Source organism: Ictalurus punctatus, chromosome 20, assembly GCF_001660625.3.
Source record: "Ictalurus punctatus breed USDA103 chromosome 20, Coco_2.0, whole genome shotgun sequence".
Lineage (NCBI taxonomy): Eukaryota > Metazoa > Chordata > Actinopteri > Siluriformes > Ictaluridae > Ictalurus > Ictalurus punctatus.
The window spans coordinates 24,437,727-24,460,226 of NC_030435.2; the positions used below are offsets into that span (position 1 = coordinate 24,437,727).

General features: G+C 42.6%; 2 protein-coding genes across 7 annotated transcripts in view; both read left to right on the forward strand.

Moving 5' to 3' along the window:
* Window positions 1-196: 196 nt before the first annotated feature.
* Window positions 197-8,420, forward strand: amer3 (APC membrane recruitment protein 3). Of its 2 annotated transcripts, XM_017495171.3 has the most exons (3): window positions 197-279; window positions 1,284-4,033; window positions 8,126-8,420. In XM_017495171.3, the coding sequence occupies exon 2, from the start codon at window positions 1,305-1,307 to the stop codon at window positions 4,026-4,028; it is 2,724 nt and encodes a 907-aa protein (XP_017350660.1). In that variant the 5' UTR covers window positions 197-279; window positions 1,284-1,304; the 3' UTR covers window positions 4,029-4,033; window positions 8,126-8,420. The 2 variants fall into 2 exon arrangements, with proteins under 2 accessions (XP_017350660.1, XP_053529761.1); XM_053673786.1 differs by lacking the exon at window positions 8,126-8,420 and having other exon boundaries at window positions 1,284-7,319.
* A 3,073-nt stretch (window positions 8,421-11,493) lies between these two features.
* arhgef4 (Rho guanine nucleotide exchange factor (GEF) 4) overlaps window positions 11,494-22,500 on the forward strand; it is a 47,848-nt gene continuing 36,841 nt past the window's right edge. For 2 of the 5 annotated variants that reach the window (XM_017495148.3, XM_017495149.3), the window contains exons 1-2: window positions 11,512-11,766; window positions 13,737-13,769. In XM_017495148.3, coding sequence (XP_017350637.1) covers window positions 11,677-11,766; window positions 13,737-13,769 — 123 coding nt within the window. In that variant the 5' untranslated portion in view covers window positions 11,512-11,676. Of the gene's footprint in view, window positions 11,767-13,736; window positions 13,770-22,500 lie in introns of all 5 variants that reach the window. The other 3 variants (XM_053673804.1, XM_017495152.3, XM_017495150.3) reach the window with 3 other exon arrangements.

Here is a 22,500-nt window from a genome sequence, read left to right on the forward strand (position 1 = left end):
TAACCTTAAGGCGAACATAATCGAATGAAAAGCCACAAAACCTCATTTTTGACTTCATGCGGAAAGATTAGAGCTTTTCTTTCTGTTGCACTGGTGTCCATTAACACGAAGAGCCAGGTACGAAAAAACATCTGTGAAACTCGTGCTTCAGTGCCACTTTAAATACTGTGTGTAAGATATAATGATGAATACTAAACGCGTTTCTGAACCCTTTGGCTTTCCACATTGCATCCAGTTCCCTGATCCAGGCGCGTGCAGCAGTTCTTGACCGTGTTACAGGTACGGACACACCTATTTAATCCTGTTCTCACTCCGTATTGTGTCTCTGAACCGCCGTGAATGTCGTGTTTATTACAAACCCGCCGTTTTACCAGATCTGAGGTAACGCCATTTTCCCGCCATTTGCGCCAGCTTGACGCGCGAGCGAGTGTCACGCGCCGCCTCAAATTAACGGTCACTGCTGAGGGGATTCATCTCAGCCCGCATACTAGCCTACTACACAGTGCGGATATAACTACTGCTGCGCACTACACCCACACACGGTTATTAGTGCGAAAGTATGCGTTTTTCATTCATATCCGCGGTTTTATGAGGTAACGAGGTGTTTTCGTGAATGAAATTCTGTCAGATTTTGATGTCAAAACACCATTTAGCCGTTAGCACACCTTCGATAGACTCCCTATGTAAATCAGAACAACTAGAGCTGGAACCTGACTGGGAATATTTCTCCCATTTCTTATGAATTATTATTATTATTATTATTATTATTATTAATATTAATATTATTATTATTTTTAAATCTCGACCAGAAACCATCTTCTGACATTATGAATGAATTAAATGAGCTTATCAACATAACAGTGATGGCACTTACAGTCAACAGTAGAAAATTTTAAAGTGATAATCTTTTAATTATAAAGATATTACAGCAATATGATTTGTAATTATGCTGTACGTTCGACCTTCCTTCAATATTTTATTTTTAAAAATCGCATTTTCCAGCTTTAAAATGAGTACCGGTTTATTTTAATACACAATCGTTTTAATGTAGAAACCTGCGATTAGAATTAAATTGAGATTAATTGTATAAAACCGAGTTGAATAAAATACCTAAATAAATAAGTAAAGAGAGTGAGGACGGTGTTTTGCGTCTTACCATTTATTGTCATTTAGTTATTTGTCTTTACATCCGTCGGTCATTACGTCCCGTGTTGGAGTGAGATTCATTATAAATGTACATGGAATAAAAACACTCATTTTAATTTAGTCTTTTCTGTGTGCAGTTATGAATGTGACTTGGCGATATGGAGTTGATGTCTAACCAAAAACGGTCTCAAGGAGACAAAAGCCCTAAAACTGAGACAAGTAGAAGTCAGTGTGCTGGAGGACATAGCTCCTCTGATGGTTCTTCTGTTTACTTAACTCTCACTGAAAACCATCCAAACGTGTCCTCAGAGAGTTCACTGTCTCCACATCCCCTGGACGTACCTTCCCCAGAGATCAGCCCCAGTCTCTCAGATGGCTGGACTCAAGACATTAGTTGTGATTATGTTAAAAAGAGCAGAACTCACGACTGTGTGATGGGAATTACACCAGATAACTCAGTAAGTCCAGAGAACGGAGATCAAGCATGGACACCAGCCACGTGTCATCACTCCAGGCTTGTTAACAGTGCTAGCTTTCCTGGATTTGGTGCAACTCATTGGTTGCTACATGAAAATCAGAATACATCTGCCAGCAACCGGGAAATCATTGATTACCGCAATCTGACACCTCAAGTGCCGTTTGTGCCTTCCATCGCCAAGTCCATTCCAAAGAAAAGGATCTTTCTTAGGAAGCCCAAAAAGGCAATCAAAGACCTTTTCATCCACAAAAAGCACAATAGCGAGAAAGCGACGTCACCATGTACACCATGCCGTGAATATGGACCAACAACAACAACAACAACAAAAAAAAAGAAATCTTCAAGATGCCGTGAATCCAGGACTTCTCGCAAAATGAATGATACACTTTCCGACTCCTCGAGTGAAGGATGCTCTAATGTATGCGAGGACGCTGTGTCACTGAAAAGTTTTGGCTCTCAAGCCGGTTGTGGAGAGATATTTGCAGATGAGGAATACCTTGTCTCTCTTGAAGGGATGCCAAAACTTAAAACAAACAGGGATATCGGCGAAACTCCAAAGCGAAGTCCTGTTGCCTTTCAGGGAGGCTTGGAGCAGCTAGCATCACCTGCTCATCCTGAAGTCTTGGACTTGTTTGGAATGTGGGAGACCATCAATAGGACTGTTCTTTTTAGTCAAAGTTCAAGCCAAGAAACAAATACAAGCTCTACACCAATTTCTATATCACTGTCCTCAAACAAAACGGCGTATCCCATTGAGAACGTTACGAGCAAAAATACGACAGAGCAAGAAAATAGTCTGAATCACACAATGACACCAAAAAGTGAGAACCAAGAAAGCACCAGCGATGAAGGTTACTTTGATTGTATTTCTACTGAAGATCACAGTGGGCAATCTCTAACACCAATTTTTTCCAGAAAATTCCCTAGGGACACATACAGTGGAGATGCTCTCTATGAGCTATTTTATGACCCTAGTGAGGCTGAAATGACCCCCATTTTTGATGATGAAATGGATCTACCGAGTACCGTTATTGGCCAGCCAAGTCCAGACCTCCCATTATCCATGTACAGCTTCCATATTGGATCAGAAGAGAACCTGGCACCTCCTCTATCAGTAGACCTCATTAGCCAAGACTTTCTGCAGAGTAACTGGGTAGGGAAGGACTGCTTACTGAAGCTTTGTGATACAGAAATTTCCATGGCTATGGGTATCGTCAACTGGATGAAACATAGGACAATCAAGGTTAACCAGGCAGAGTTGGGAACTCCAGGTATTAGGACTGGCGATAATGGAGATGTATGCCAAGAAGAAAAAGTTCAAACAACGGATCTTGGACATGCCCCAAATAAGGCAGTTCTGAGGACTGCGCATAGTAGAGAGAACATAACTGACCTTAAATTGAGCAGACCATGTCAAGGAGATGTTGGTCATCTGTCAGTGGATACAGTGAAACACCACACTGGAGTGGTTACAACACCCGAGAGCCAACCCAGGACCCCATCAAGTCATGTATGCTTCCGGATATTCAATATCAACTCACCATCAACACCCAACAAGGATTTGGAGTCTCCCATAGGACGTTCTCCTGGCTCTGGAACGGGTTCCTTGTTTGTGCTGGCCATAAACAAAGAATCTCTTTGTGAATCTTGCAAGGGGTCCCTGAAATGTGGTGCCAAGGAGTTGCACTTGTGCCATTCGTGTACCTCCTTCATTGAGCAAATAAAGACGTCAGAGTTGTGGCCTCATGCCGATCTTTACCAAGCTAAGCTTGCAGGAAGTCCACAAGCATTGCTTCCTTCTCCAAGCAGCAGTTGCGGTATAGCAAGTGACATCAGTATTCTTTCGCTAGTCGAGCAGTGTGCTAATCAGATGTCCTCGTTGAAGCTTAACCAGCGTCAACATCTTTCTGATCGTGAAACGAGAGCCATCACCAATCAAGGCAGTGATAACTATCCGAGGAAAGATCGTACTAGGAAGTACGTCAAGCCCAAGAAGAAAGGCAATGTAACAGGAAAAGTGGGTGACAATACAAATGTTAAAGACAGTTTCAACCATGTTGCATGTAGTCCGTCCCTACTGGAGATGAAGAGGCTTGGCCTTGTCACAACCCACGGATCAGACAATTTAGTTCTGGAAACATACAAGAGTCCTTGCTATCTACAAACTAATCCGATCAAGGACACTGACGTATCTCAAGCTTCAAGGCCGACTTCCCTTCCTCTCACAAGTGCTACCTCCTCTCGGTTCTCTAAAAAAGAGCAGCGCAATGCCATCAAAGTCAAAGAAAAAACGTGCGAAAGATTGCGACGAGACCGGAAACCAGCAGTGACCGGGGATGGTTCATCAGACAGTGTCACCTCAGAGGAGAAGAAGATGGAACGAAGGTGCAGGATGAAGAAATAAAGCAGGTGCTATGTTGTCCACTTACAGTTATGACAGTGTTTTTCAATCTAGTCTTCAGGAACCGCACATATAGTTCACATTTCACACCTGAACCAGTTTTTTAGGGTTCTTGATAAGAAAGCAAAGATGAGGACTATTGGGAGTCCCAGAAGATTTGACCTTTCAGTCAGTAACCCAGCACCTTATCCTCAGAGCCACCACTGTCCAGCCAGGCAAGGCCAGGCAAGGCCAGGCAAGGCCAGGCAAGGCCAGGCAAGGCCAGGCAAGGCCAGGCCAGGTAAGGCCAGGCCAGGTAAGGCCAGGCCAGGTAAGGCTAGGCCAGGTAAGGCTAGGCCAGGTAAGGCTAGGCAAGGCCAGGCAAGGCAAGGCAAGGCCAGGCAAGGCCAGGCAAGGCAAGGCTAGGCAAGGACCACTGTGTGTGTTGATGTTATTGTAAAATACTAAATGAGTTATGGAGCAGAGTTACTATTATCAGCCCAAAGTTAAATAGTTTCCTATAACATCATGCCCCAAGATTTATTCCTCTTAAATACCACAGCAATTTATCAACTATTACAATGTCATACTTTTATCACTTTGTAGTTACATTCATTCTTGAGGAATATCCGCAAAACAAGTTAGTTCCTTTATCAACTATAAACACTGGGTTCTCAGGTTTTCTTCCACTTCCGGAACCCATGCCGGCACTTTACACCACACGTGTTCCTGTTTTGATTGTGATATTATTAATTATATGGAGAAGGAGTCTGGGAAGGGCTGGAGTAGCTGCAGCTTTTCATTACAGCTAAATTGGATTCGCGCTTAATAGCTGATTGGAGACCAAGATTATTAAACTGATTATAAAAGTGGACTCAGGTGTGACTCCTGTGTGGTTGGGATGAAAGCACACAGCCACGCCGGTGCTTTCTGGATAAGACTGAAGACCCAGAGGAGTAGTGTAACTTGCACCAGGATACATGATGAGTTCCTCACGGCTCCAGGGAACAAAGTGTCCTTGTCCTTTGTCCTTCTGTCACATTATCCATCACTGAACCGTACCGAGAGGAACATAGCAGCATCAATATACTTAGCAAAGGGTTTATTTAAACATCCCCACACTGTTATTTCTCCGTCTCGGTGCTGATCAGTATAAACATAGCTCAGGTCTGATGTCAGGAGTGGAAATAAGAGACGGAGGAAACGAGACGCCACTAACATCAGCTTTCTGGGCCAGATTTACACACACCAGGAAGTTCAGTGATCACAAAACCTGTAAAAGATCAAGTGTTAATGTTGTGCTTACACCAGTTACAACAAGGGAAGTGTGTGTGTGTGTGTGAGAGAGAGATTTAGAAGAATAATAATACACTTGTTTTGGCGCTGAATCTGTAATTAGGACATCAGGAGACTCGACTTGTCTATTATTAGTATTTCCATTTGTGCCGCTGAACGAGAAGAGAACTGATAAAAAGATTCACAGTTTTCTGACCACACTGTAACACTCCTGATCAAAAATAAATCTAAATTCATAAAAAAGTCAGTAGGAAGCCTCAGTAGAGAACTGTTTTCAGAGTTTAGATATCAGTTTTTTCTAAAGTTCACGCTTTTCTTGATTTACAATATATACAAAAAATTCTTTCTCAGTTTACAATATTATCGCAGTTTTGTCGCAGAAAATTAAACTGCTAAAAACATATCCGTCGGTCAGTGATGCTTGTTTAACGCTTAATTTTTAAAAAAAATTATTCTGTTATGCATGTCTCACAATATCGATATTTATGCACATCGAATAGTACAGTATTTCCAAAAATTCTGTAAAGTTGATTCGTGACGGTCTGATATTAAAAGCGCTAAATAAATAAATACAGTTAAAGCTGAATTGAATATATTTATATTCACTTTGATTGCTAGGCTTAAAAAGGCGTACTTTATTTTTTTAATAATAAATTCAGTATTTGCTGTTTAGCATTTGTCCTTTAATGGTAAAAATAGTTAAACATTTTTACACCCCTTTTCTAATAAAGATTAAGTATTGACTATTAATCTTAACAATATATATATATATTATGTTGCGTTTCCGGATCATATTTATTGTCTGTGATATGGTTAAAGTATTTTAATGACCTCTGATGGGTCATGGCATTAATAATTGATAACAGATCAGTGGAAATGCTAAAGCTAAGTGTAGGTGAAGTCGCATGCGTGTTAATAATTCAGTGAGGACGTCTGGGGCTGAAGAAAAATAGAGCGTTCTTCATTTCTTCTCGTTTGGGTCTTTTTGGATTTCATGATTGATAATAATGCAAAAAAAAATTCTTGTGCTAACTTTAGGCTTGTGACATCATCATGTGAAATAAACCATCGTCCAATCATGTATCGTCTAATCTCTGATTGGTGATAGGCTCGTGACTTTTGTTACTTGCTAAAAGAGTAAAGTTCTCAACTTCATTGTCCTCGTAGATGTTTACGTTTTGTAATGTAAACAAACAAACAAATAAACAAACAAACAAACAAAACCCCCAAACGATTTGTTTGTTATTGGTCGGACGTTTCTCTGATGCACAGCCTGCAGGTTTGAAATAACGCAACATCTCTCAGTCCTCATTGGACGAGCTCTCGCTGTGGAATTGCTGTTGCTATGGTTACCACATCTGTGGTCTTCTGTGCTTTTTCTAGGGGAAGCGCAGAGAGATTTATCTCCTGCCATGTAAAAGGACAAGTTTTCCTGCATTTGAAATAGATTTATTAATCGCGGTGATCCGTCAGGCCTACCGTCAGCTACCGGTAATTTATCATTCAGTTACATTTAAAATCTCAGAAATTTTCAGCATGTGGGACTCCACATTACGTCATGTAGTGTCCTGGGGAACAAAACTGAACCTCTTCAACCTAAATTACGTGTCTGTAACTACTGCATGACACGGACATGAAATAAAACATGTACTAAACATCAAAACTTGTTATTTAAAGCATGATTCAATTATAATTTCAGTTATTTCATACCGTATATTAACATCTTTACTTCTTTGTGGTATTATTTTACTAAGACAGTTTGAACAGTTTTTTTTTTTAATTCAGTAAGGTTTCAGGAGCAGCTTTCTGCCACTAGATGGCACTACAGGTATTAAACATTTAAATTTACCACATGACTAGCAAACAGAGGAGTGTGTGTTAATCATTTATTCTAATCAGAGTGTTTAGAGATGATGTTCTGTTTGTTTTAAGCTTGGAGAAATAAAATGGAGTTTATTAGAACGTACAGAATAAATGTTAGAGCGGTATCGGTGTAAAGTCTTAAAAGACGACGGGGGGTGAGGGTATAGAACATGCCCTACGTAGTGCACACTACAGAGCACACTACAGCAGGGTTAATGAGTTAACGAGTTAATGAGCAGATGTGCAGAGTGAGAGACTGAGCCTCATTCAGAGCAAGGAGAAAGACTTAGACTGTTTTATCTGGCACATAAAGTCCACTGAGGACTGATCCTAACGGCTACGAGCACAATGTGCAGTGTGTGTGTGTGTGTGTGTGTGTGTGTGTGTGTGTGTGTGTGTGTGTGTGTGTGTGTGTGTGGTGTTGCTGAGGAGGTTCGAGAAAACGTCCAAAAGTTTGTACACACCAGATAAATCAGTTCAGGTTCCTCATATCAAATACACTCTTAGAAATAAAGGGTTCTTGAATGTACTGTATATTAAAGCACTGTTAGCATTGTCTTTGGGAAGATAACAATGCGCAGAACCTTTGAAGAGAACCCAAGAGGTTCTAGATCTGAGTGTAGAAGAGCGTAGCTTTGAATTGTTCTGGTAACTGGATCAGTCCGTGCTCCATCATTTTAATGTCTGATGGATCCGGAGTCTAAGTGGGAATCGTTTTCAGATGGAACGTCCGTCCATCCATCAGAAGGCACCACACACACACACACACACACACACACCCCAATTCACCTGCTGGCATGGAGGAAACCAGAGTGGCCACAGAATACCCATAATGCATTGCAAGGTTTGATTTGGTTCGTCTTAGTTTCGTGTCCGAGTCATTTCTCACCTGTTGTGTTTATAGTTGCGTTATTGTTATTTATTGCGTAAACACACATTATTAATGTTTTTTCTCTCCACAGGTTCTCCACAGACCTCACGGTCACAGCGAGGTTTTATCGGGCAGCTAATATTTTCACCAGCTGTCAAAAGTAACATCGTTAATGAACAAATGTGTAAATTAACAATCCGTCTCTGTTCTTCTGTTGAGTGTTTAATATTTCCTTTTTCTTTTGACGTCATGAACAAATATTTTTCTTCTCATTCTCTTTTTTATTTTTTTAATTTAATATAGACGTTTGACTGACCGATATAAAGATTCAAGATTTTTCTTTGTCACGTACTATAACGTGCAGTGAAATGAAAACATGGCCTACGCCTCCTTATATATAACTTATATATATATATATATATATAATACATCTCTTTATATATAACTGAGCAACATTGGTTGATATTTTTGTAAACATTCCCAGCTCTAGAAGTCCTAAAGGTTCTGTGTGGAACCGTAACACGGCGTGTTAGAAAGCGTTCCGACCCAGAACCCTGCGAGGACGGAGAACCTGTTAGTAAGAGTGTGTAGAGTCTCACAGCTGTGTGTGGAGGAGCGGGGAGTGTGTTCGCATCAGAGTTTTAGTGTTTAAAACCCGTTAAAGTAGATCATTAATGTGTGTTAATGTAAATACACAAGTGAAGATATAACCATGAATAATAACAGAATGAGTTTTATAAGTATGTAATTTAGACAAATACACCCCCCCCCCCCCCCCCCCCATGTAAATTTTTATCTTAGTAAAGTACACGGCAAAAATTTACCTTTCTTTCATTTCTCATTTATTATTTAATTTATTAACTCCTTGGATTGGCCTGCACTGTGGATTTATTCATTTTTATTTATTTTTCTTTTTTCCTTATTTATTTATTTGTTTGTTTGTTTGTTTGTTTGTTTGTATATTTTTTCCCCAACATTTACTACCTATTTATTATTAAATACATTATTTATTTTTAAATACTATATGCTGTATAAACACACACTATACCGATACTATACCACAATACATTTGTCCTTCTTTTTTATTTAGATTTTATATTAGTATGTTGTGGGGTTTTTTTTATTTGTACAACCTTCAGATTTGTTACTTCTTTACTTTTTAACATTTGTTTACTATTATCTAATGTGTGTACATTATATATCCCACCCTTATTTATTTTTTTCCCTTTCTATTTCATTTTTTCCATTCTTCTCCCTTTTTTAACTAGAATTATTGATTTATTTATGATGAAATATTTTGATCATTTTGTATTTTAGTGTGATCTGAAAAAAAAACTTAGCTATTATTATTGTACTTGAATGAGGAACTTTATTTCACTGAGAAAGTGTGTGTGTGTGTGTGTGTGTGTGTGTGTGTGTGTCTCCAGCGTGATCTGAATGTAGTAGCCGCTTTTACAACAACCTCATTCACACACACACACAAAGCGAGCAGGTGTGTGTATTCAGTAAAGACGTGGCCTGCAGTCTAAGTGTAATGAATGTAATGAGATTAATAAGGGTGTGGAGTTAAAATGCTGCTTTGTATTTAGTTTGAAACAAATATTTGTCATTTTTATTTGAAGTGATTCGCATACAGTTTTTCTTTTGCAACATTCTCATTGAATTCTCAATCTTCCCCTTGGTTTAAGCCTTTATATATATATATATATATATATATATATATATATATATATATATATATATATATATATATATATATATATATAATCACCTTGACTGAACTGTATTGTTGATTATATAATTAGCATGTTAGCTTGTTAGCAACACATTCAGAACTTAGTGTGTGTTCCCTCTGCGTTGTTCTCCGATTAGAGTCTGTTAAAGAACTGCAGTGTTAAAACACATTTCTCATTACGCTGTACGAAGAGGGACGTAATTGATCTGAATGACTAGGAGGAAGGAGAAAAATAATACCTTTGTAAATAATAAACAGTATAAATCAGATTTTTTTGTTATGTAAAGCAGTTACTGTATCACACAGGGTGAAGGATAATAACTAAATCACTAAACAGTCATGTTGCACATTCTAAACAGCAATAACACGTGAACACACACGGACGTGAAGGTGAAATTAGCGTAGGTGTTTATAGAGTGATGTTAAGAATAAAACGCTTTGATAAAGGAAGAGAGTTTTTGGGGAAAAGCCTTTAATGTGGCCGTGAATCTGCTCGTGTTTCTCGTGGATGTGTTTTAATGGTGTCATTTCTCAGGTGAATCGGTGAAATGAATCAAATCAGTGAACGAATCAGTAAACGAATCATCGCATGCGAGACGATCCTGTAGAGCACTAACGATATCAGATAGGTTTATAGATGATAAATATATCCTGTAATAAACATGTTGCATGGTGTGGTTTTTAGGTGCTATAAAATCATTAGGATAGAAAATGTATATTATTTTACCGGAAATTATTATTATTATCATTTATTATTATTATTATTATTATTATTGTGCAATATCTCTGCCATGTTTCAGTGTCAGTGATGCAAAATCAAAAGGGTGATTAATAAACTTATCAACATGTGAATATGTTAAATGTGTCTGTGTGTTTTATAATCATGCTAAATTGCCTCAGGTGTGAATGTGTGTGTGTGTTCGTGTATGAATGAGTACCAATAACAATGGTTCTTATAATAATAATAATAATAATAATAATAATAATTCTTATTAATATTAATTGAGTGACTAATACGTTTCACACACCAGCAGTTCCAGAAAGAAATGTGGAAATTAGATAAAACAGTGACAGGATCATTGAATCAGTGAGTTGAACTTGAGAATAAAATCGGTTCGATTCGTGAATGAATCATTCAGACTAGTTTTATCAACGGGATTCTCCAATTCATTGAAAAGAACCGACTCAAACAAACGATTCACTCACTCGGGACAATTAACAGATTTATAATAATCCGTGAACGTCTGAAAGAGATACATACATGCACTCGACTCAGAGAGTGTGTGTGTGTGTGTGAGTGAGAGAGAGAAAGAGAGAGAGAGAGAGTGTGTGTGAGAGAGAGAGCGAGTGTGTGTGTGTGTGTGTGAGAGAGAGAGATAGAGAGAGAGAGTGTGTGTGTGTGTGTGTGTGTGTGTGTGTGAGAGAGAGAGAGAGAGAGAGAGAGAGAGAGTGTGTGTGTGTGTGTGTGTACACTTTTAAAAATTGTAAAACAGATTTCTTTCCGAAAGCGCATCAATCTGGCAACCCTGCACTTGATTGGTTGGCATTGAACAATATTCATGTATTAAAACCCTCAATAAAACTTTATATACATTACATATGCGGTTCGATGAATATGCAAATTAATCATTAGTGACGTCACCTGCTGGGGTTTGGCACCTTTCAGAACCTGCAATAGCTATTAAACCCTCGAACTGTTCGCCCCACTGCTGAATCTCAACTATTTCATCTGGCAACCCGGATGTGGGCCGGACGTGCGCGCGCGCTGAGTCTCTCAGTGCGAGTGAGTGAGTGATACAGCAGGCACGCGCACAGAGCCGCGGGGTTTGGATCCCACAATGAACCGGGAATTAAACCGGAATGAAATAAACCTGTTCGGGGAAGAATGAACGCGTTAAAGCTGTAAGATGGAGGAAGCAGATCTGGAGTCTTACCTCAGCGCCAAGTTTCATCTCTCAGCCTGTATTTTCTGCTGGGCGCTGCTCAAAATCTGCCAGGTAAATAACAACTCACCACTTTTATACTCCTTTATTTATCTTTTTATTCATTTATTCATCACGCGTGTAATTACAGAGAAAAGATTTCTTTCACACCTTTTAAAGTTTTATCGTTTACAGGAACAAACACTAGTCTGAACCAAACTCAAACAAGTGTGTGTGTGTGTGTGTGTGTGTGTGTGTGTGTGTGTGTGTGTGTAATTACTCGGATTAATTAGGATTTCTCTCTCTGGCTAATTAAAACCTTCACTGAGGTCACTTATCTACTGGCAGCTCATTAAAGTGTTAATTCCCACATTATAACTAACAGGCTGTGTATTGTTATTATTATTATTACAAAATTTCATTAAGAAATATATATCTACAGTGTTGAATTAATTCTTAATGTTCGTGTATTTGCACTTTTGTAAAGGTTATGCATTTTTATTTGTGTCCAACATCTATTCATCTTATAAAGTATCTTATAAAGTCTACACTAAAGCACAGATGAATGTTTTCTACTGAAAAGGCAACGACAGGACATTCTACTGTAGGTTTGTAAATGAGTATTTAGTAAATAATATAAAATGCTTTATTTGTATTTAATCTTAAACACTGCGGGTGGAAATAAAACACTGGGAATGTGTGTGCTTAGTAACATTAAACCGTGTCGCATTGGTGTTATTTCATATTCTAAACAATTACACACGATATCAAAGAAGTGTTGAAGGTATTAGAGAAATCTGGCAACCCTACGCCGTCGGGTGATTCTTTTAGTCTTGTATGAGGAACACTGTATAAATAAAAAGGATTACTATGCTAGTGTTTGTGATCCTTATGCACGAACTATGTATGAATCTGGCATCCCTGCTTGACTGTTTAAAGACTGGGCAGTGTTGGGTATTGTTAGCATTAGCATTGTCAGCTGATGATGTTTGAGTTAGTTTTATTTTTGTGTTATTATTATGGGAGCTATAACCCCAATCTGGCAACCCGACTATGTGGAAGGTGTACAATTTATTGTAACACTGAATGACTTACAGTGCAGTGTATGATATTAGTACACACACACACACACACACAGAGCAGTGAATTCAGAATGTGCACATGATGAAATATGAGCATCTTATAATTAAACCTCATTTATTTATATTTAGATTGTAGTACACCATGCTGGCAGCAGGGGGCACTACCCATTACACACAGCTCCTTTAAAAGATCAGGGCTTCATTACAGATGTAGTTTTACATGCAAAGCGGTGGCGTAAGGCGGAGTTACTGTTACCGTCCAGAAGCTGGTAATGTTCCTGTAACGGCACGTTGCCGAGTGTTGTGTTCCTCTTACACCACAGCAACTACCATTTTTACATTTATGAATGAAACACACCACACTTTTATCCTCCTATAGTTACATTTAACGCTGTGGAACAAGTTCCTGTTCTCACTTACGTTATAGCAGCTATAATCTCTCTCTTTATTCTCTCTCTCCAAGTTAATAAGAGAGAATAATCAGTGTGTGGTGTTGGTGAGAAACAGTACAGGAGTGTAAACTCCGTGGTGAAGATGTGGGAAATCTTAGTTCCAGCTTTACCTCTGACTGTTCCGCAGCGCTGACACTGGAGACTCCTTCCGTAAACGTTAGACATCTTTAAACACCTTCACCCTATCGGTGATTTTTAGAAACAATAACGTATTATAATTAGAGCGAGTGCATTAATATAAAGCTGCGCTACTGTCAGAGCCGCTGTTAAAGAGAACTAATCAACACCTCCTGACCAATCACGATCCAGAACTCCTCAGCACCGTGGTGTAAGTATTCTCCAGTGTATCGGGTATATTTTAGCACAAGTGGTGAGTGTTTATAAAAATGACCTACACTCGTGACTACAGATGTGTAAGAACAGGAAGTAAACAAGCCGGAGAATAAAGAAACCGTAACGTGAACCAGAAACGCACCTTAACACAGTCCTGTTTGTGCTGTTTGTCTTTCAGAGGAGATTACGCGCGTCTCCGGTCGTCTCGCAGGTAAGACTCCGAGCTCACTTCCTGTTTCTAAAACCTCTCACTGATCGTTCCGAGGAAAGCCCGAGCTGTATCGTGATCAGAGCTGAGCGGTGTGACGATCCTATCTGAATTAAGATAGTATATAAATATATATGATCTGTATCACAAGACTGCGGTGTGTCTTTAATGACTTTCTATAAAACATCAAAAACAAAACGTCTGTCTGTGTGTCTGTCTGTGTGTCTGTCTGTGTGTCTGTCTGTGTGTCTGTCTGTGTGTCTGTCTGTGTGTCTGTCTGTCTGTGTGTGTGTGTGTGCTTGCACATGAGTGAACATATTATGCTACAAATCCAGATCAACACGGATTCTGTTGGGATTCTATTGGGTGCAAATGTTTTGGCACCCGCAATCAAAAGGCCTGTAAGTCAGAGGAAATGATCAGAAGTTCTCTCAGTAAAACCCTTCAGTCTGACGGTATAAACTCTCCTCTCATATATAAACTCTCCTCTCATATATAAACTCTCCTCTCATATATAAACTCTCCTGCAGTTCATTTGTTCAGAATTTGTGCATTGTTTTTTTTTTATGTGATGTGAAGTCTAACCTTCCGGATCAGTTGCATATTTAATCCAGCATGGGGATCTTAACGTTGTGAAATGCGACTGGGTTTAATTTAGCGTCAGTGTGTTGCGAGTTGTGAGTTGGATGGAATCGTTCCTCCGACCGGAGCTCGAGTCGTTCTGTGCTGCACTTTTAACCTTCTTATCTCGTGTCTTCGCAGAAAAAACTGTCTGTACATGTCTGGTGTTGGAGTTGTGTAATCACGGACACACTTTTGTGTGTGTGTGTGTGTGTGTTTGTGTGTGTGTGATGATCTCTGAGCAGGTACAGACGAGGCTCGGTTCAGATTTTATTTCATTTTGTGTGTGTGTGTGTGTGTGTGTGTGTGTGTGTGTGTGTGTGTGTGTGTGCTGTAGAGAACACCCCTGCATGTCTGAGCAGGTATAAACGCCGTGACGTCACGTGAAACGGAGCTGCATCTTGATTTTCATTCCTGGACGTGTGTTTGATCTGACATGATGTTTGTTGTTTGTCTTGTTGTTTGAGAATGTGACCCGGAGCGACTCCACAGGCCGCGCAGTTCCCGAAAAGCCTGGTGTATATTTCATACCACACTCTGCACACCTCAGGAGCACTCCGGCAGTAGTTCTGAGAGGATTCCTCGAGAGGAAAACGGGGTGTTTGGAGATGTTTGGTGTGTGTTTTGGTTCTCTGAGCACTCGGTAGCGTTCAGATGGGATTAGTCTTCGGGACGACGTTCACATTTAGGGCATTTATACATCTGAGCAGTCGAGGGTTAAGGGCGTGGCTCAGGGGCCTCGCAGTTTCAGCTTAGTGCTGGGATTTGAACTCACAACCTTCCGGTTAGTCTTCAGTCCTTCCAGGATTTAGTGATTTAGTGAAACGCCACAATATTCACAGGAGCGTGCGTTTTTTCCCCCAAGGTTACCGCAGATTTCCTGCGGATTCGAGCCAACGACGAGTCGTGACGTCATCACGACAAATACATTCAATACGTTCAGACAAAGCCCTCTTCGGTTCACGTGTGTCGAACACGAGTACAGCTCAAAGCTCTCATTTACCCACAAACACCACCGCGAAGGAGCGTGAAGAACGATTCCGTCCGATTACCGTTTCTCCGATTCAAATAGTTTTCCACAAAAACCCTCACTGAAGAAAAAGCACGGAACCTCTTTTCCCACGGTCTTTAACACGGTCTTTACCAACATGTCGGGACTCCGGGATAATTCCATCACACACCTCCACGTGGAAAACTCATCCCGTCTGACCCGAGGCTTGACCCCCGATCAGTCCACCGGGTGACTCCACACTCGGAGAGTAAAGGGTTAAATGGTGAGAGTCTGTAAACGTCGTCAGTTGGTGATAAATAAATGAAAAATGTACTGATGACAGGTTGTTAATTATCTCATTATCCAGTGCAGTGTGAATAGTGTACATGAGTGCTGAAAGGGATTGTGGGTAATACCTGTCGAGCGTGTTTTCATGGCCAAGTTGTGCTGTGTTTTTGTTTCACCGCTTCCTCGACCCCGTGTCACTGGAAGCCCTGCAGGGTTTTATTACACTTTTTTTCTTCTGATTGTTTTGTGTCTTTAGAAGTGTGACATTCTTGTCCTGCGAGGTTTTGTGCTTTGTGTAAAACGCCCTGGGGAAGATTTGTAGCAGACAGACGGGTAGCGTGGGCCACGATCTCTAACGTCAAAACACAGACAGACAGAAGGAGAGAAAAACACCACGACTTTTACACTCCCAGAATTCCTGCATTGTTCACAGGAAAGACTTTTTTTTTTTTTTTTTTTTTTGGATGAGGAAACAGGTGATAAACAGGAGACAGGTGTGAAGGGGCGGGGCTAGGGTGGTGCTTTCGTAGTTAACAGTAATGCTGTTACTATTCCCTACATACACTATACACTACTTTCTGTGTAAAAATGATAAATGACCGTCATCTATGGCTCCACCCCTTTTTACTCCAATTCACTCTTTTGGGGTGGGGACTGTGATCCAATTGGTTGAAATGGGGTTGGGGCAGGAACTGTGGTCTGATTGGTTGCAATGGGGTTAGAGGCGGGGACTGTGGACCGATTGGTTGCGGTGGGGTTAGGGGCGGGGACTGTGGACCGATTGGTTTGTGTGGGGTTAGGGGCAGGGAATTTGGTCTGATTGGTTTGTGTGGGGTTAGGGGCGGGGACTGTGGACCGATTGGTTGCGGTGGGGTTAGGGGCAGGGAATTTGGTCTGATTGGTTTGTGTGGGGTTAGGGGCGGGGACTGTGGACCGATTGGTTGCGGTGGGGTTAGGGGTGGGGAATGTGGACCGATTGGTTGCGGTGGGGTTAGGGGTGGGGAATGTGGACCGATTGGTTGCGGTGGGGTTAGGGGCGGGGACTGTGGGCCGATTGGTTTGTGTGGGGTTAGGGGCGGGGACTGTGGACCGATTGGTTGCGGTGGGGTTAGGGGCGGGGACTGTGGACCAATTGGTTGCGGTGGGGTTAGGGGTGGGGAATGTGGACTGATGGGTTGCGGTGGGGTTAGGGGCGGGGACTGTGGACCGATTGGTTTGTGTGGGGTTAGGGGCGGGGACTGTGGACCGATTGGTTGCGGTGGGGTTAGGGGCGGGGACTGTGGACCGATTGGTTTGTGTGGGGTTAGGGGCGGGGACTGTGGACCGATGGGTTGCGGTGGGGTTAGGGGCGGGGACTGTGGGCCGATTGGTTTGTGTGGGGTTAGGGGCGGGGACTGTGGACCGATTGGTTGCGGTGGGGTTAGGGGCGGGGACTGTGGACCGATTGGTTTGTGTGGGGTTAGGGGCGGGGACTGTGGACCGATTGGTTTGTGTGGGGTTAGGGGCGGGGACTGTGGACCGATGGGTTTGTGTGGGGTTAGGGGCGGGGACTGTGGACCGATGGGTTTGTGTGGGGTTAGGGGCGGGGACTGTGGACCGATTTGGTTTGTGTGGGGTTAGGGGCGGGGACTGTGGTAGAAAAGAAACAGTAAGTTCTGTAAAAATTCTCTTTTTTGGTTTTGTGAAAGACAGCAGCGTGTTATTTAAATAATGTATAATTATGAATGTATATTGTTTTATTGAATAAAGGAGCCACATTAAGACGCTTTGACGTTTGGTGGTGTTTTGTGGAACACTGGCACGGTGTGTGTGCCTGTCGCTGATTTATTCCTCTGTACATCATCACTGAGCAGCTGTTCCTGTCCAACATCATCACACAGCTGCTGTTATTCCTGACGCTTCTTTCCTTGTGTTTCCTGTGTTCGGGGCTGGAATAGCACAGCGGTGTCGAATATCACACACAGCGCCGTGTTGAGGCTGGAAACGTTTTCGCAACGTCTTCACAACGTCCACTGGGAATTCAAACATCAGCTTTAAGACAGCTCTGATTTTACAGATCAGCTGTGAACATCTGGCTATTAATCACGATCTTACAATCCGATCACTGAAATCAGGCGCTATATCCAGTGTGATGTCACAACTGTGACCTGTAGAACGCAACAAGGTCACATGACCTCCCGTCTAACCGCGTTAAGTGACCAAAGCAGACTCGCTTATCCAGGGTTAATATTTCTAAACTCGGACATTGAATCAGTCACAACTGAATCAGATCTATTTGTGTCCTCAAGTGACCACGAAATCTATAGATAAGGTGGTACTCTGATGGTACTGTGATGGTACTGTGATGGTATTCTGATGGTACTGTGATGGTACTGTGATGGTACTCTGATGGTACTGTGATGGTACTGTGATGGTACTGTGATGGTATTCTGATGGTACTCTGATGGTACTGTGATGGTACTCTGATGGTACTCTGATGGTACTGTGATGGTACTGTGATGGTACTCTGATGGTACTGTGATGGTATTCTGATGGTACTCTGATGGTGTTCTGATGGTACTGTGATGGTACTGTGATGGTATTCTGATGGTACTCTGATGGTACTCTGATGGTATTGCGATGGTATTTTCCTTCAGAAACACAGTGATGTTGGTGTTGAAGTCAGAGACCGGTGTCAGTCTCGCACAGATTCAGGACTCTGGTCGGATCACATTCACGCTGCTCCTCTCGCGTGTCTGTGTGCTCAGACACGGCTAAATACGGCGGTGAGTCAGAGCGCAGGGCGTTGTGGTTTATGCGTGCGCTGAAAAGCGACAGCTGCTGAAGAGTTTGTCTCTGGAATGAGGACAACACGCGTGGAACGTCTTCAATGACTAATCACTCGTCCATCGCAGGACTGTGCTGATCACGGGCTGTGCGGTGTATCGCGATATTCAGGGGGAGGAGTCTGTCATCACGGACAGATTATATCAGCTTTCATTTCAGAAGGTGTAACGGTAGAGCGTGTATTTATTTATTTATTTATTTATTTATTTATTTATTTATTTATTACCAGCGTTAAGCTTCACATTTCTCTTCTAAAAATCATTATTTCAGAGAAATTTGAGAATGATTCTGTCCATAACTCATTAAAGCCCTGATTCCCGCCGTTCCTCATCTGCACAGCGTCAGTGGGCCGAGGTCCAGAACCCGGAGAGCCTCTCGGAGCAGGAATGCAGATGTTTGGGAGGACGGAATGCCAGGACGTGGGAGGAGTAGCGCGTGCGCTGTGATAAATCTCCTGCGGCGGTCGTGCGTGAGCAGCGAGCGTGCAGCTGTCCCTTACCAGCGCCGAGTTTACGTCCTGCTAACGCAGTCCTTTCAATAACGGAGAAAATGTAAAGATTCAGGACTTTTAACAGCTGCTTCGACTCTGTAATGTTTATAAAAATAAACATGACCTTGTTTGTTGTTTATCATCGCTCAGAAATGGACGCCAAATCAAGGGAACGCATCATTTTTCATATTTAACGGGTCATGTGACGTCACGACGCGCATTCAGTCAGAGCTCTTCATTAAATCCTCATTTACCATCAACTCTCCTCCTCTCTCTCCTCCTCTCTCCTTCTCCTCCTCTCTCTCTCCTTCTCCTCCTCTCTCTCTCTCTCTCCTTCTCCTCCTCTCTCTCTCCTTCTCCTCTCTCTCCTTCTCTTCTCCTTCTCCTCTCTCTCCTTCTCCTTCTCCTCTCTCTCCCTCCTCTCTCTCTCCCTCCTCTCTCTCTTTCTCCTCTCCTCTCCTTCTCCTCCCTCTCCTTCTCCTCTCTCTCCTTCTCCTTCTCCTCTCCTCTCTCTCCCTCCTCTCTCTCTTTCTCCTCTCCTCTCCTTCTCTTCTCCTTCTCCTCTCTCTCCTTCTCCTCTCTCTCCTTCTCCTCTCTCTCCTTCTCCTCTCCTTCTCCTCTCTCTCCTTCTCCTCTCCTTCTCCTCTCTCTCCTTCTCCTCTCCTTCTCCTCTCTCTCCTTCTCCTCTCCTTCTCCTCTCTCTCCTTCTCCTCTCCTTCTCCTCTATCTCCTTCTCCTCTCCTTCTCCTCTATCTCCTTCTCCTCTCCTTCTCCTCTATCTCCTTCTCCTCTCCTTCTCCTCTATCTCCTTCTCCTCTCCTTCTCCTCTATCTCCTTCTCTTCTCCTCTCCTCTCTCTCCTTCTCCTCTCTCTCCTTCTCCTCTCTCTCCTTCTCCTCTCTCTCTCTCCTTCTCCGCCTCTCTCTCTCCTTCTCCGCCTCTCTCTCTCCTTCTCCGCCTCTCTCTCTCCTTCTCCGCCTCTCTCTCTCCTTCTCCTCTCCCTCTTCTCCTTCTCCTCTCTCTCGTTCTCATCTCCTTTCTTCTCTTCTCTCTCTCGTTCTCTTCTCTCTCTCCTTCTCCTCTCTCTCCTCTATCTCCTTCTCCTCTCCTTCTCCTCTATCTCCTTCTCTTCTCCTCTCCTCTCTCTCCTTCTCCTCTCCTCTCTCTCCTTCTCCTCTCTCTCCTTCTCCTCTCTCTCCTTCTCCTCTCTCTCTCTCCTTCTCCACCTCTCTCTCTCCTTCTCCGCCTCTCTCTCTCCTTCTCCGCCTCTCTCTCTCCTTCTCCGCCTCTCTCTCTCCTTCTCCGCCTCTCTCTCCTTCTCCTCTCCCTCTTCTCCTCTCTCTCGTTCTCATCTCCTTTCTTCTCTTCTCTCTCTCTCGTTCTCTTCTCTCTCTCCTTCTCCTCTCTCTCCTCTCTCTCCTCTCTCCTTCTCCTCTATCCCCTTTTCTTCTCCTCTCTTGCCTCTCTCACATCACACTCTGTTTGTTCTCTTCACTGTGAACTTTATTTGAACTCGCGGATCAGTGATGTTGTGATTAAGCGCTGTAATGTGCTGCTGGTTCACTGTCTCGCGTCACACTGCCGTCACTTCATCTGGAGCGGATCTGGAGCGGATCTGGAGCGGATCTGGAGCGGATCTGGGACTCGGAAGCGTTGTGGGTTTAACAGTTTAAGATCACACACAGCCCTGATGGTTTCTTTTGACTTTTTGAGCCGTTTGCATCATCATCAAAGAGTAATCTTTATAAACTGCCTTCGGCAACAACGTGGAAATGTGTACCGGAATGAGACAACACGCACACGCGCACGCACGCAGGTCCGGCAAGCCTGAACACGTCTCAGGATTTCCCGTATGTCTTTAAGACGCAAACGAGTAGCTGAACCAGTGTGAACTACAATAACCTTCGGCTCTGCTGCGGTCCTGGAAGATTCCAGCGAGCGGTTCAGCGTCTGCACGTGTAGACCATCGCTCTCGACAGTTCCACAAAACAGCACTTCATTACAGTCTGAATCACGTATAAGCCCCGCCCTCACGCTTCAGACCACGCCCCTTACCTGAGCCTGACCGCAGTCTGTGCTCAGGGTGACGTGCTGATCGCTCGGAGTCGCCTCCTCTCTGTGACCTGGTCCTTTTTGTCCATGTTGGAGACACTGAAGGACGTGCAGCGCACCGGGAAGAACCCGAGGACATGCACTTCCATTATCTGTTCGCTACGTTCGCATCGGCGCAAATTCACTACGCTGAGCACGTTAACGAGGAGCTGTGGGTGCGGCTCGGTTTATCCCCCTCCTCCTTCCTGTTTGTGGTGTTATTATTTCTGTGAGCATTACTTTAAAATCTGTTGGGGGGGGGATTGTTCGGGGCAACAGGGCAGGAATGTGGAGGCGTTGATGCTTTCCAAAAGGCCTGAGCTGTAAAGCTGAGGTGTGTGTGTGTGTGTGTGTGTGTGTGTGTGTGTGTGTGTGTGTGTGTGTGTGTGTGAAGAGGTGACACTTTTAGCTCGTTACTAGTGAGGCCACGTCCTGAACCACCACAACGGTTTGCTTTTCTTTTCTTAATCTTCTCAAACAGACGGGAAAAAAGAAATAGATTCATAAATAAATAAATAAAGGGAATAAATACGTACTGTACATTCATAAATAAATAAATAAATAAACAAAGGGAATAAATACGTAGTGTACATTCATAAATAAATAAACACAAGTGAACTAATGAATACGAATGAATTCGTACACACAAATACATGAATAAATAGAATAAAATAATAAAAGTTGATGATTTTATGAAAAGATGTTCAGTATTTAAGTGATGACGTATACAGCATACACGCTGTACTCACCTTCTATACTGTGTGTGTGTGTGTGTGTGGGGGGGGGGGGGTGGGGGTTACACACTCGGACGTCACACGGTCTATAAGCAGGCTGCTGCTGTGACACGAGAGCGACATTAACACACATAACAAACATGTTTACTATGACCTCTGACCCCTTACATGGAGAGCAACATCACACACACTCACACACACTCACACACACACACACGTTTACAGGAACAGAGAACATAAATCTTTCTCTCCATCTTCCTCTCTCTGTAAATGAACAGGAGTGTCGTTGTTTGAAGCAGCAGGTGGTTATTTGTGTGTGTGTGTGTGTGTGTGTGTGTGTGTGTGTGTGTGTGTGTGTGTGTAAAACAAGTCATTCAGGCTTCACAGCGTGTTAGAAGCAGATCTGATGGTGAATGAAAGAATGAACTCGGTGTGAAAGAGAAACTCGGTGGAATGTTCTGGACGAGCTTTAATGAGTCGCCGAGGACCGGAGCGTGTTCCTGCATCGTTACATACAACGACCAATCAGGTTTCAGTATGCAGATACGGCCTACATTTTAATTTGAATATTCATACAGTCTGAATTTCTTTATGAAGCTTAAAGTGCCGCTGTGTGTGTTTCTGTCCGCTGTAGAGCTGCAGCTGTCCGTCAAACTGAGAACAGATTCATCTCCATTATTTCTTCCATTAATCC

Coding starts and splice junctions, on each gene's coding strand:
- amer3 (XM_017495171.3), top strand. CDS start 1,305: ATGGAGTTGATGTCTAACCAAAAACGGTCTCAAGGAGACAAAAGCCCT.